A 14111-nucleotide genomic window follows, 5' to 3' on the forward strand; every position below is an offset into this window, starting at 1 on the left:
CAGCCACGTCCTGGAGGAGGCGGAGAGCGTCGCCGGGGAAGGTGTCCTCGTGTGTCCAGAGGTGTTGGCAGGCCAGGCTGCTGGCCAGAGCGGTGAGGAGGAGCAGGAGCGCCGGGGCGGCGTGCGGCAGGCGTGGCGGTGTGGCTGTGGGCGCAGCCATGGTGAGTCTGTGGGTGCTGTGGGGCGCTGCTGGGCAGGAGGAGCCTGGTGAGGCTGGCTGGTGCTGCCGGTGGCTGTGCTTGGGGTGCCCCCGGGTGCGCGCCTTTGTACGCAAGGCAGCTTTCCCTTCATCGCTTTCCAATTGCCCGGAGTTTCCCTCCATGGTTTCTGTCTGTGCTGTTGGCTTTCGTGGTTTTGGGGCAGTGTGTTGTTTAGCTGTCTATGGCTTGGGATGGTTTGTAATTCTCTTTTTGTCTGTGGGTGTGGTGTTTTTTCTGTTGATTGTGGGAGAATGAAGGCCTACATTAGTGCCGTATCATTTTTTTGCTATGATATTGTGGGTTTTTTGTGGTTTTCCTTTCTCTGTGCATTCATCTCGTATTCCTCTTGTGTTTCGCTGAATTTCCCTTCTTGCCCTGAACAGGACAGTCTGCATGAGTTGCAGCATGGTATCTTGGGCTTTCCTTTTTTTTTAATTGTATGTGTGATGTTTGGCAGGGGAAGTAACAGAGTTTTTTCTTTTGAATAGTGCTGAAATCAATCTCACTCAACTCCTCTATAGTCAAATATTTTGAACATTTTTAAAATATTGTTTCCTTACTTATAATTGCATTGGTCGTTACATGCCAACTTAATCGTGGTGAAAAAAAAAGGAAGTTGTGGTACTGATAAGTTACTAAGGACTAACTGATTAAATTCTAATAAGTTCCTGAGCTGATTGAGCTGTCTCAGCTTTTAATGCTATAGTGTCAATCATTTATTCTGTAAAATTGCAGTTTCACACCTTCACTGTAGGGTTTTTCAGCACAGACCTTCTACTATTGTGCATGGATATTCGTTCCTTAAGTGGGGGCACATCTGTTGGTTATCGCTTGAGGCTGAACAGTAGTCATTGGGTTAATTGCATTGTTCTCTAGCTTATTATTAAGCTAGCTTTTGAAGGATTGGTGTAGTAGAGCACTCTACAAGTAGTTGCAACTCTCTATAATGTGTCACAGATAATTCTGATTAAAATTCTTTGTTTATTTTCATGATAAATTTTAATCATTTGTTTTTGCCATATAAATATGTTTCTTTTATAAATGTTTAAATATATATGTCCACAATCTTACGCGTCAAGTTTGTATAAAGGCTCAATTACACTTATATAATTATTTAGAAATTAACCATTTACCCAGTGTGGGACTAGGATTGTATTAAACTGCTTTCAAACTTCTCTGAGAAGGAGTTTAGCCAGCAAGGAGATACTTTCTGACACTCAGTGGGAAGACTTCCCTGATAAATGTTGTCCAAAGCTTCCATTCTGCCTGGGACACTTACCAAGGCTTTTTTAAATTCTCCATTAAGTTTTTCTGGGGTTTTACCTACCATATGGTTGTTTTCTTTGTATTCATATGAATAAATTCTTTCTTTTTAGCCTTTGATACAGTTGTTAAATAGTTTATTTCTCAGGAACCTCAGGAGTTTGTCAAGTCATTAAGTTGAGGAGGTGGCTCTGGGTCTAAGCACCTGGGCACTGAATGTTGATGAAGCTTCTGCAGTGTCTTTCTTCCCTTTCATAGTTTGACTTCCATTGTGATGGAGTTTAAGAAGTCTCCTCTAAGCTGTTGCTTTTGAACAATAAAACATTTTTAAAAATTCATTTTAATTGGCTTTTTTTTTGCCCTGGATATCCCAAGCGCAGTGTGATGCTGAGTGGAGGTGGTATCAGAAGAGCCTGCTCATGGCCTTATCCAGTGATACTTTTAGATATGACCTCAGGAACAGATATCACTCAGATTCTCTAATCCCTATTCTGGTGTTGTATCACCTGAATAAAAAAAATAATACAAATGCATTTCTTCTTTCGTGTTGGAATTCCCTGTATTCCAGCTGGTGTCATCACCACCACTCCTGTTTTTGTCGTAGAGTGGTTTAGTTCCTTCAGCTGCCTCAGAGAAGACAGAACCAATGAGGTCCTCATTCCTGACATCACAGGGTACTTCTGGATATGAGCATCCGGAGGACAGTGGTACAAGTCATCTTGAGGGGTCCTGGTCCTGCTGTGTACCTGAATGTATAAGAGAGCTGGTGGAAAGCTCACCAAGCCACTCCCCATAATTTACAGCAGTCCTGGGTAATCAAGGAGGCTCCAGGCACCTGGAGTGTGGCTAGTGTAATGCTTGTCTTCAGGAAGGGTCAGAAGTAGAATCCATGAAGCTTTTGGCCTGTCAGCCTGACCTCAGTGCTGGGGAAGCCATGGAGGTGTTCTTGAGTGCCCATCACACAGCACCTACAGAAGGTTCAGCGGATCAGGCCCAGCCAGCATGGGTTTGTGAAAGGCATTACTGCCTGACCCAATGTCCTTCTATAACACAGTGACTCTCTTAGTGGATGAGGGAAAGTCTGGGGATGCTGACTTCCTGGACTTTAGAGAAGTCTTTGACACTGTATCCCATGGAATTCTCCTGGAGACACCAGCTGCTTGTGGCTTAGATGCTCTGTTCTCTGAGTTAAAACTGGCTGCTGGCCTGGCCGAGAGAGTGCTGGTGAATGGAATCACTTGCAGCAGGCAGCTGGTCACTAGCGGTGTCCCCCAGGGCTCTGTACTGGGGGCTCTGCACTGTGCTGTTTTTTATCTTTATTGATGATCTGAGTGAGGGAATCAAGAGCTCCTTTAGTCACTTGGAGACAAAGCCAGGTTGGGTGTGAGTGCTGATCTGCTGGAGGGCAGGGGGGCTCTGCAGAGGGATCTGCACAGGCTGGATCCATGGGCCAGGGCCAATTGTGTGAGGTTCAACCAGGCCAAGTGCTGGGTCCTGTCCCTGGGTCACAGCAACCCCTGCAGCTCCAGGCTGGGACAGCGTGGCTGGAAAGCTGCTGAGTGGGAAAGGGCCTGGGGGTGCTGGTTTCCAGTGGCTGGACACGAGTTGGGGGTGCCCAGGGGGCCAAGGAGGCCAAAGGCACCGGGCCTGTGTCAGCCATGGAGGGGCCTGCAGGAGCAGGGCAGGGCCCATCCCCCTGTGCTGGGGGCACGGCTGAGGCACTCCTGGAATCTGTGCTCAGCTTCGTTTGCTCACAGCAAGAAGGACACCAGGGGGGCTGGAGTGTGTCCAGAGAAGGAAACAGAACTGGGGAAGGGTCTGTAGAGTGAGTCATATGAGGAGCATCTGAGGGAACTGGGCGAGTTTAGTGTAGGGAAAAGGAGGCTCAGGGGAACCTTATCGCTCTCTCGCTCTCTACAATGATCTAAGGTTATAACCATGTGGGAATCAGCTTTTTTTCCCAGCAACTAGCAATAGGAAAGGAAAATGTCTTCAAGTTGTGCCAGGTTGGGTATTAGGGAAAAGTTCTTCACTGAAGAAGTGGTCAAGCATTGGAACAGGCTCCCTAGGGAAGTGGTGGAGTCACTACCCCTGTAAGTGTTCAAAAATTGAGTAGATGTGGCACTTCATGATATGGCTTAATGGTGTTTGGTCAAAGGCTGGGCTTGTGATCTTGGAGGTCTTTTCCAACCTTAGTGATTCTCTGATTCTGAATTTGATCCTCTTCTTTTCTGACTCAGCTAAACGGGAAGTGATCATTTGTGTTTGCACGGAGCAGTGTCCTTGCAGTGAAACAGTGGTGGAGGTTGCTTGAGCACAGAAAACAACCTCTTTGTCCCATGCAGGAGGAGGCCAGAGCTGCTGACCTGGGGAGATACTTCTGGGTTGATGGTTGGAGGGTGAAGGAGCAGCTGGTGCTGGTGATGCATGGGCAGTTTCCTTCCTGAGGAATGCTGTGATGGTTGGGTTGGACCATGTTGAGTGAGGGCGTTTGGGTGATGGATCTCTTTGCTTGCTAATGATGTGTTGGGGTGGAGAAGGACAAGGATAATGTGCTCTGTGTACTGCAGCAGGTCCCCATAGCCACTGGGATGTAAGCACAGCCAGGAGCATCCTGGACGAGTTGTGGTGGCTGTAGCAGAGCACTGAGCAGTTCTGAACATCACCTGTGGGTTTTGGTGTTTCTTGGGTGGAGTTGGTAGCACTGGAGTTCTGTTCCTTGTCCAAATCTCTGCAGACCTTTATGGATCGCTCCTTGATTCTTTGAGGCGCACCTTGTCTGTGCCACCCTGTTTCTTGCAAAGCAGTGCTGTGACATTGCAGAATGGTTGTGGTGGGATGGTGGTTTGGAGGTGGCTTTCATGTCTTGGCATTATTGGAGGGTCTAGAAGTGAGAGCATGATGGTGGAAGAGGAGGAAATGTGCAGGGCAGGCATCATGCCATCTGGGGCAAATGGGTGCCCCAATGGTCTGGCAGCTGTAAGAAATGCCTGGGGGCTGCAGGACCAGCATTCCCTGAGAAGGGTCTGCTGTCTAGCCTTCGACCCAGGCAGGAGGCATTGGCAAGATGGGCTGCAGGAGGGAGACTGAGCCCCTCGCAGCCTGAGGAGTCTGTGTCTTTGCATGCCAGGTATAAGCATGAAGCACAATGACTGCAGCTGTGCTTTTTCATTCTTTTCTGCTTTTACAAAAAGTCTTTATTTCTAACAAAAGAATAAATAAATAAATAAATAAATAAATTAAGTAAGTAAGTAAGTAAGTAAGTAAACCGAGTTCTGTAACAAAAAAGTGATTGGAATAAGAGTCCCACCCTAGTTCCCCAGTGTCCATGATCCCCTTCCCGTTCATCAGGTGAGGTTACAGTCTGGATGAATGCAGTAATTCCACAGGTAATAAGTACTATCCATATCCCCAGTGCTTCACAGCTGTCCATGAAAGTGTAGCACAGAAATTTCTTCTTTCTTCCGCTCCAGTGGCTGTAGTTTGGATGTGGGCTGTGCCACAGACTGACCCCAGTGTTACCACAGTCATACCCCTTTCCCTATCAGCTCACCAGTCGGAAGAGGTGTGACTGGTACCAGGTGATTCCAGCCTGGGCTGCTGCCATCACCGCTCCATCCGTGGGCACTGGTGCTGTCTGGGGATGGGTGTTTGCTATCCGTGGGTTTAGTGGGGTCCGGAGCAGCTTGGTGCTTCATTCGCCGTATGAGTCTGTCCACGTGTTGGAAGCAGACAAGAGCTTCGAGGCGGACGTGGTCCCAGGCGCAGGCGCTGTGGTTGTGGGCGTGCAGGAAGAGGTGGATGTCCCTGAAGTACTTGTTGATGGCGAGCAGCGGGTTGCGTGGTCCTTTGAAGGGCGTGGCGTTGTCGGGGAGGCATTGCTCCAGGTGGTGGATGTGGTGCTGCAGCTTGTTGAGGAGGTGGTTGCGAGCCTGGCTGGGCCAGTGCTGGCGGGTGCTGTTGGAGCTGAGGGTGTGGAAGAGGTGCTGCAGGATGCGCAGGGCGGTGGCGGCGGCTTGGTGCGGCTGCAGGTTGTTGTGGAGCAGGGTGGCAGGGAAGAAGGGCCGCTTCTGGAGATTGCAGAACAGTGTTGTTCTTGGAGCCATGTCCTGCAGATGCTGGAGTGCATTCCCAGGATCGTGGGTCCGCAGGTGGTGGCACGGGAGGCCGGTGGCCAGAGCCACGATGAGGAGCAGTAGTGCCAGGGTACTGTGCCACTGGCAGGGCTGTGCACATCCAGGTCCAGCCATGGTGGAGCTTCAGGCACTGTGCAGGAGCCTGCTCTGGCTCGGTAGTCGTGGTTGCTTTGCTTGGGGTGCTGCTGGTTGTGCAGTTTTATATGCCCGTGTCCAGGCTTTCCTTTCATCACCATCCTCTAGATAATTTCCCTTTGCCGTTTTCACTTTGGTTCTTTCTGTTTGCTTTCTTCTGAGAGCTTTGGTGCTTGTCACTGGCCAGGAGGGGACGCTGCTGTGAGAGCGGGAGCTGACACTTTCTCTGGGCTGCTGCCAGGCGGAAGCCTGGTTACTGAGCTATTACAGGAGACGAAAGTGTGGCAGAAGTTTTCCGACTGGCTGTGCCGGGGATGTGTTTCAGGATTGTCTTTTCATCTGTTTTGTGTGTTGCCCTTTTTGGGGGTTTATTTAAAAATTTCTCTATGTACCAGCATCTTTTTTTTTTCTTAGCGCATGCTCTAATATTATTAATATATAATGTTTATTTTTCATGTTAATTACTCTTTTCTTATATTTTTAATTGACAAATATTGTTAGTCTCTCAGTCTTTTAAAATTCTGTTTATATGTGTATATGTATATATATTTTAATACTTTTTAATTTTTTCTGTGGTACCTGCAGCTTTGCTAGTGCAAGAGTTTTTCCTCTCCCTGCAAAATCTTGCATGATATTTTTGGAGCCATCTCTCATACCCCTGTGTCCAGAGTTAATTACCCTTAGTATGTTGGTAATTAGAAATAAATACACAGATGTCACAAATGATTTTTCATCAACTATTCATGCAATGTTTGTCCTTTCTGGATTTTGGGGTTTTTTTAAATTGTATTGTGAATTCTTTGTGAAAATGTATCAGTGTTAGATCGTCTAGGGGCAGGAATAGGTGGGAATATTTCTCTTTCGTGTGTCAGTCCACTTAATGTGAAAAGTGAAAGTGGGCAAAGTTCCAAGTGTGTCGTCACTGCTTCCTGTGTAACTTCCAGCAGCAGGAGATCCCCGTGGTTGCTGAAAAAGCAAGATGGGATTTTCTCCTGAGATTTTTTTTTAAATTTAACTCGAGTAATATGCCTACTGTTGCCATAAAGTCTCACTGTGGATTTTTTTGTTGTTTGGGTTCTTTTGGTGTACGTTACATTGGGATATGCTGTCTTCTCTGTTCATCTGTTACAAAGATCTTACAATTGTGTCAGCTGGTGTGTGTGGTACCCAATGAGCTGCTGGGTGGAACTTAAATCTATTTTGTCTCATCACTTTCCCTTTTTTCATCCTTTTCTGCTCACTTTTTGAGCCTATTTCTGATATTTCACTTTTGGTTTTAGGCAGCTTCTCCTTTTGTAGGTCAGGAGATATCTGTGACGTTTGAAGAACAGAGTGTCTTCCCTGATATTTTCCTTTGGGCAGGCATGAACTGCAGACATAACTGCCTTGCACTCGTATTTTCTAATGAGTTTTTAGTTTGAATGTGTGTATTGACAAGTAGGATATTCAGTACTGATGTGGTTTTCCCCTGCCCGAGGTGGAGTGAGAATAACTGCTGCCCTTACACCCTCTTCTCATGCAGATTTGATTATATTTTGTCCATTTCGTATAGGGGGAAAATGTTAGTGTGCCAGTTCATATCAGCTGAACTGTGTTTGCATCTCTTCTCTAGATCTTCTTTTTGTGGCATTTTCATCAGAAGGTTGTGAGAGTGCTACTTTTTAATAACCTGCTAAGACTTCTAATGTGAATTTAGTTGTGTTTTGCCAAGTGATTCATGCTGGCGTTCCTAAGGGGGGAATTACCAGGCAAGGAAAGGTTGATGGCATATAATAGCACCATTACAAGTTACAGAAAGCACCTACAATATTAAAACTTTGCCACATTATTTTGTGTTCAGTGATGGAGGATTAGGTGTAGGATTCAGGGAAGGGATGCACAAAAGTGGAGCAAGGCAGAGATTGCTGTCCACTCTGAGAAAACATTTGAGGCACTATGGCATTTGCAGAGAGGGGTATGATAGAGGAGGATTTTTCAGTATTTGAAAATGTGTGGAAATTGGTACATTACTACTTAAAGCATTATCTATTTCTGGATTGGAGGTGGTGAGGAGTAGAACATGAAAATTAGGAGGAAAAAAAAGATTACCAGACCCACAGGTGGAGTTCACGCAGAGAGAGAACGGCAAATTTCTTGCCTTTTTTTTCCCTAACTGAGGTCAAATTACTGCTTTGGTTTTGCTAGCATGTCCTGTCATTTCAAAGTGCAAGTTGTCTAGTATTGCTTATCTTCTTGTAGAAGACTTAGAAGAATGATCTGAGACAGTGGTTTCCACCTTTTTTATGCACCCTATCAGCAAAAAAATTGTGAGCACTCACCTTCAGTATATTTTTATTTCTGAATTACATACATATACTCCTGTACTAATATATTTATTATAAGACATACACAAAGATAAAAATGTAAAAAGGAGAGAAAGGTTAAACAAACACTGTTTTAAAATTCTCTTTGGTTATATTTATGAAAGGTACAAAATCCATTTTCTTCCTGCAATCCAGTGGGTTGGGATACACACCCCACTTGGAAGACTATGACCTGAGATCTCCTGTAAAGTAGTTTAAATAAATTTTCCAGTCATCCAATAGTAATTGGTTTTCTCTCTCTTTTGATGTTTTTGCTGTTTTCGTAGCTGACATTTCCACTTTTAGAACCCGGGGCATGGTACAAGGGCAAAACCCTTAGACTTACATCTATGTTGTGATTACAGTCCTGGCCTGACCCCAGGCCTTTGACTCACAATGCTCAGTTCTTTTTCAGGCAGTCTCACTGGAAGATGACAGTTCAGAGCTGGGAGCTGTGTGGGAAATCACTTAGTTATTGCCTTTAACTTACCATTAAGAGATTAAATATTTGTGTATAACACAAAAAGTGTCTATAAAGTAGGTTTATTTTTAGCTTGAGGATCCAGGTAAATTTTCAGCCCTGCTGCACAATGTAAGGTCAGCTTCCAGTCAAGCCTCCTTTAGTTCTTACTTTTAGAATTTTCTTCTGTGTCTGGTAGGCAGTTCATAAGATATGTCCAGCTGTGTTCCAGTTTCCACTATTAATAAATGGTGTTGTCTCTTCCAAGGATTACTATGGAATTACATTCCCGGCTCCTGCAACCTTGACAGGCAGAGATGGGAGCCTTGCTAACAACCCATACTCAGGTGAGTGCTAGCTAAAGATGACGATGGCAAGTGAGATATGCTGGTTTCTCAGTGCAGGTCATCCTGCTGTTGCTCAGAGAGGAGTTGCTTTTCCCTTCTGTGGTCAAAGAAGCCCTTCTTTGTTCCTGCTCTTGCTCTTTAGCTATCATTGTGCAAAGATGATATTAATGCCATCCCAGATTTCAACCAGTGGTTTTCATCCACTGCCAGTTGATTACAGCTTAAAACTGTAGCCACAGGCATTGCAGTTCCTATAATGATGGTGTTAAGTGCTGTCATACTTTCTAGTAACCAGCAAAAAGGAATACTGGTTGGGAGTGAGGTAGAAGGGCTTGATGTATGTCACCTCCTTGGTAAACATGTGAACATGCTGCTCTGTAGGCTGCCAGGAAGTACGAGTGTTTGTGAATTTTCTGCTTCATTATCACTTCTCTTGGGAGGCTGTTTTTGGGTTAATAACTGAATTTCCCTTCCTGCTTCTTCAATAAGGTGGCCCACGATGCAAGCCTTGCTTTCCTGGCCTTCAGCTACTGTCTTCAGAACTTTGGTGGTGTGAGGAACTGGACATCTTAACTAGTCATGCTTGACAAATAAACAGACATTGGCAAAAATATGCCCATCACTGCCTGTAAATCCTAACCTGCTTTCAGCCCATAAGCTAAAGCTTAGCTAAACAGGTTAACCTCCAGGAGAGTCACACTTTAACCCAACAACCATTGGCTCTCTGGCTATTTACCATGCTTCTGCTTTTAGCACGTTTTATTGCAATGATCTGATAGTAATGAGTCTGCTCAGACCGTGTGAGATAGGTGAGTATTGGCATCTCTCTTTATCAGTGGAGTAGCCATGGCACGGAGTTCTGTGCCACAAACAGGCAAAATTCCTGTGGCTGTCAGGAACAGAGACTGGGTGAGGGTTTTCCATAAACAACTGCAGGCTTTCAGGTGTAGGATGTGCCCTGTTCTGTAGTTGTCTGCTTCTGTTCAGAGGACATAAGTCCATTGAATTCTCCACTTTTGCAGTATCTTTGATAGCTTTTCTGACCAGTTCTTTCTTTCACAGGTGATGTAACAAAATTTGGCCGTGGAGATACTGCCTCTCCTGCTCCTGCAACCACGCTGGCCCAGCCACAGCAGAACCAGACACAGACTCACCACACGACTCAGCAGCCCTTCCTCAACCCGACCCTGCCCCCAGGGTACAGCTACACCGGGCTCCCTTACTATGCTGGGATGCCCGGTGTTCCCAGTGCATTCCAGTATGGGCCAACCATGTTTGTAAGTGTGACAGCCTCAGCTGTAACGCTCCCTGCATGCCTCTCCAGTTTTGCTTTCTCCAGCCCAAACACTCCATGTCTTGGAATTATAGGAAGGTTTGGGTTGGAAGGTATCATCCAAGACCATATTGTTCCAATCCCCCTGCCGAGGGCAGGGACACCTTCACCAGACTAGGTTGCTCAGAGCCCCATCCAACTTGGCCTTGAACACTTCCAGGGATGTTGGCCATCCACATCTTCTCCAGGCAGCCTGTGCCAGTGCCACACCACCCTTATGGTGATGACTATTTTCTTTATATGTAAATCTACCACCTTTCAGTTTAAAACACCTGCCCTTCGTCCTGTCACTACAGGGCCTTGTGAAATGTTTTTCCCATCTTTCCTATAAGCCTCCTTTAAGTGTAGAAAGGTCGTAGTAAAGTCCCTCCAGAGCCTTCTTTTCTCCAGGATGAACAGCCCCAACTCTCAGCCTTTCCTCATAGAAGAGAGGAGCTCATCCTCTTGATCACCTTTGTGACTTCCTCTGGATCTGCTCCAACAGGTCCACAGCTTCCTCATACTGAGGACTCCAGAGCTGGAGTCAGTATTTAGGTGGATTCTCATTAGAATGGAGTAGAGTCAGCTTCCCCAGTCTGCAGGAGATCTCCAAAAACATTCAATGTGAGAAAATAGCTGCAATCTCACCCAGAAGAAAACAAAAGATTTAAAAGGCCAGAGCTCATGGACCCCTGTGCAAGTTTCTGTAAATAGCTGACAGCTGCATTTTGTGGGCTTGCTGTTTCTGAAAGCCCTTACTAGTCCCTGGAGAGTCAAGGGGGGACCCGAAGCTGAGTCAGTGAACTGAGAGAGCCTGGATGGAGGACACCCCATTAAGTCAGAGAGAAGGGCTGGAAGTCCCAGGAGGAAGGAGATTATTTGGGAAGAGGTGCTGCTCCAGGCAGAAGGGTAGGTGAGGCTGTTTAGGGCCCTGTAGGCTAGTATTTTATGAATAGCCTCAGGCAGAAATTGATGTTTGTAGTTGATTTGATTCTGTGGTTGTTCTCATGTTTGTGGGTAAAAATTTGTTGTTTACATTCAGCACACGAAAGAGATACACAATCTATTCTGAGGGAGAGCTCTAGGATAAATCCTGTGACACAAATCCACTATAGCAAGTTACTGCTGTAAGCAGTCTCATACCATCCCAGTCCTCCCAACTCCAGACTGAATTCCCGACACGAGGTGGAAGGTGCCTTCCCCACTAGATGGCAGAGGGAGCTTGTGTTCCAGCTGACAGCACTTCTCGTTCCCATCCTTTGTCCAGGTACCTCCAGCATCTGCTAAACAGCACGGAGTCAACCTGAACACGGCCTCAACTCCCTTTCAGCAGGCGAGTGGCTACAGCCAGCACGGCTACAGTGCAGGTAAGGCTCAGCCCCGCTGCCCCGCGAGCGCGCGGCACCGCGAGCGTGCCCTGACGCCCTCCCTGTGCACCCCTTGTGCAGGCTACGACGACTTAACGCAGGGAACAGCAGCTGGAGATTACAGCAAAGGAGGCTACAGTGGCTCATCTCAAGCACAAAACAAATCTGCTGGCACTGGACCTGGGAAAGGTAACGCTTTGAGACTGGAGGTTCCTCTGGAGTGGGATTTAGTAGGGCAATCTTCCAGTCAACACAGCAGCCTGTGCTAAACAGGGTCGTGATCCAAGCTGTTCCTCCATCTCCCATACACAAAATGCTTTTCTAATGGCCCAGTTGTTCCTTCTGAACCTCATGGCTGAGCTTTATATAAAAACTTGTGTGGCTGATGCACAGCTTGGTCCAATTACACATGGGAGAAATGGTAAGCTGCTTCCTAAGCCAGAGCTTTCTTTGCTGCAGAGTATAGTGATCCTTCAACAGTGCTGTGATTTTGAAACTTGAGCAGTTCAGTGCTGTTGTTGAAATGATTCTCTGCCGAATCATAGCTAAATTCTAAGTTTCTTGGTAGGCACCTGAGACACCCACGTGTTGGAGAGGAGCAGGGCACTTCACACATCTCTGGGCTGTCTAGCTGCTGCCTGTACACACTCATAACATCATGTCGTGCTTGGAAATGTTTCCTTTGTGACTATAAAGGCTGAAGAATTTATGCAGCTCATACAAAAGCTTTATTTGGTACATGCTGGTTAGATCTGAGAAGTATATACTGGGCTACTTAGCACTATATGGTTCATCCTCATTCTCTAGCAAGTACCAAGCAGTTGCTGGGCATTTGAAACACCAGGTGGTCACACTCTTTTCGGTGGAGAAACAACCCAGGAAGTGTCCAAGCAATCCAGCAGTGTCCAAGGAGGGTTACAAAAGCTTAGAGCAGTACCCTTGAGCCCAGATCTCTGATTGACCGAACAGAGCAACCACTGGCTTTATTCTGATCCAAATGGAATTATCAGAGCCACCCTCTGTAAAACTGTGAATAAACGTTTCTGAGGCAGTGATGCTGATTCTGTCAGGGCAGAGGAGCCCTGCAGACTTCACTCTTCTGTAGGATGTGAAAGGACAGGGGCTCAGATGTGTAGGAGATGCTGAGTCTCATCACTCAGGGCACTACTGGAAAGCTCTTGAATGCTGCAACAGAGCCAAATGCACCTCTGATCCTAGGGGAATGCTGGCTTTTAGTGGACTTCAGTGAGTGGTCAGTGCAGCCGACTGCTGCCTGGTGAAGTGCATTGGAATCCAAGTGTTAATGGCTGGGTGTGGACCTGTGATTTATCCCAGTGGGCTTTTGCAGTGGGAACAAGAAGCTGAGTCCTTTCTTCTGTTTCTCTCTGGGGTGCTGTGGGTCTGATATCATGGAGAGCCAGCAGGGCAGTGCATCCCCTGAGGCTGCCAGAGGTGCTGGGAGCAAATCTTGGGCTTGTGCTGGCTGGTGGGGTGACATTCTCACCTTTGGTGGTATTTCTGTTTTCCAGGTGTTTCTGTGACCTCAAGTAACACGGGTGTGCCTGATATCAGTGGCTCAGTCTATAACAAGACTCAGGTGAGGAGTGTTGGACCCTCCTCCCTCAGGGCCCAAGGCTGATGACTCCTACTCCCAGGCTGGCCAGGCTCAGGGTCAGCAGGCCACGGCATCTCTAACGCTGGCTCTGTTTGCTGCTGGAGTGAAGCCTCATCCTCTGTCCCACTGTTTCTGCGGTGTCAGCTCCTGACAGCAGCTGCTGGCAGAGGCTCAGTGCTTCCTGTGCTGCACACTGCCCACGCTACACCATGCCAGCAGTGTCCTGGGTGCAAATGAACTTATGGGTGTTAGCATTTTTAGTCCAAATAGCCCCCAAAGCAGGTGAGTTGAGAGGCTGTTTGCTTTCCATCAGAGGGACAGGCAGTAGTGCCCACCTCTGACACCCAAGGGTCCCTGTCCCAAGCTCTCCCATGGCCATTGCTCAGTGTGCAGCTTTCCAGGCAAAGCAGAAGGTGCTTTGACAAGCTGTGCTGTGCAGTGGGCTTATGTCCAGCTCCTCTTTGCTCCTCCCTGCACCCTCAGCAGGGGAAATAGGTGTCTGGCTGCCATCCATGCTTACAGGTAGGAAGCCAGCTGTCAGCTCCATGCTTTGGGGTCAAGCTTTGGCCAGCAGGAGGAAAATATTACTGCAGCTTCCTGTGTTTTTGTTGGGCTGCCCTGGATAGGTTGAGTAATTCTAGGCTGAGACCACTCACTGGAGGAAGGACTGATTAGGCAGCTGCTGTGATCCCATGTCCCTCTGAATGGAAAGAAGTCAGGGAAAAAAACCCACAAAGTCTGTGACAATAAAAATTTCAAGAGCCATTAGTGCAGAAATATGGGTGAGAACAGGAGCTGAAACTCATCCTCTGGTGTGCTTGCAGGTGTTCAGTGTGACTTGGCTTCCTCGTGGGGTAGGTGAAAGGTTCAGGTGATGTGTGTTTGGGCCACTCTTGTTCTGCTCTCGCTGTGTCTGCTAACAGCAGTGTCTGAC

General features: G+C 47.0%; 1 protein-coding gene across 5 annotated transcripts in view; it reads left to right on the forward strand.

Moving 5' to 3' along the window:
• Nucleotides 1–14111, forward strand: part of UBAP2 (ubiquitin associated protein 2) — a 91356-nt gene that overhangs the window by 75363 nt on the left and 1882 nt on the right. For all 5 annotated transcript variants that reach the window (XM_030969353.1, XM_030969354.1, XM_030969355.1 and 2 more), the window contains 5 exons: nucleotides 8805–8883; nucleotides 9946–10160; nucleotides 11463–11562; nucleotides 11644–11751; nucleotides 13092–13159. In XM_030969353.1, the coding sequence (XP_030825213.1) occupies nucleotides 8805–8883; nucleotides 9946–10160; nucleotides 11463–11562; nucleotides 11644–11751; nucleotides 13092–13159 (570 nt within the window). The remainder of the gene's footprint in view (nucleotides 1–8804; nucleotides 8884–9945; nucleotides 10161–11462; nucleotides 11563–11643; nucleotides 11752–13091; nucleotides 13160–14111) is intronic.

Source organism: Camarhynchus parvulus, chromosome Z (genome assembly GCF_901933205.1).
Source record: "Camarhynchus parvulus chromosome Z, STF_HiC, whole genome shotgun sequence".
Lineage (NCBI taxonomy): Eukaryota > Metazoa > Chordata > Aves > Passeriformes > Thraupidae > Camarhynchus > Camarhynchus parvulus.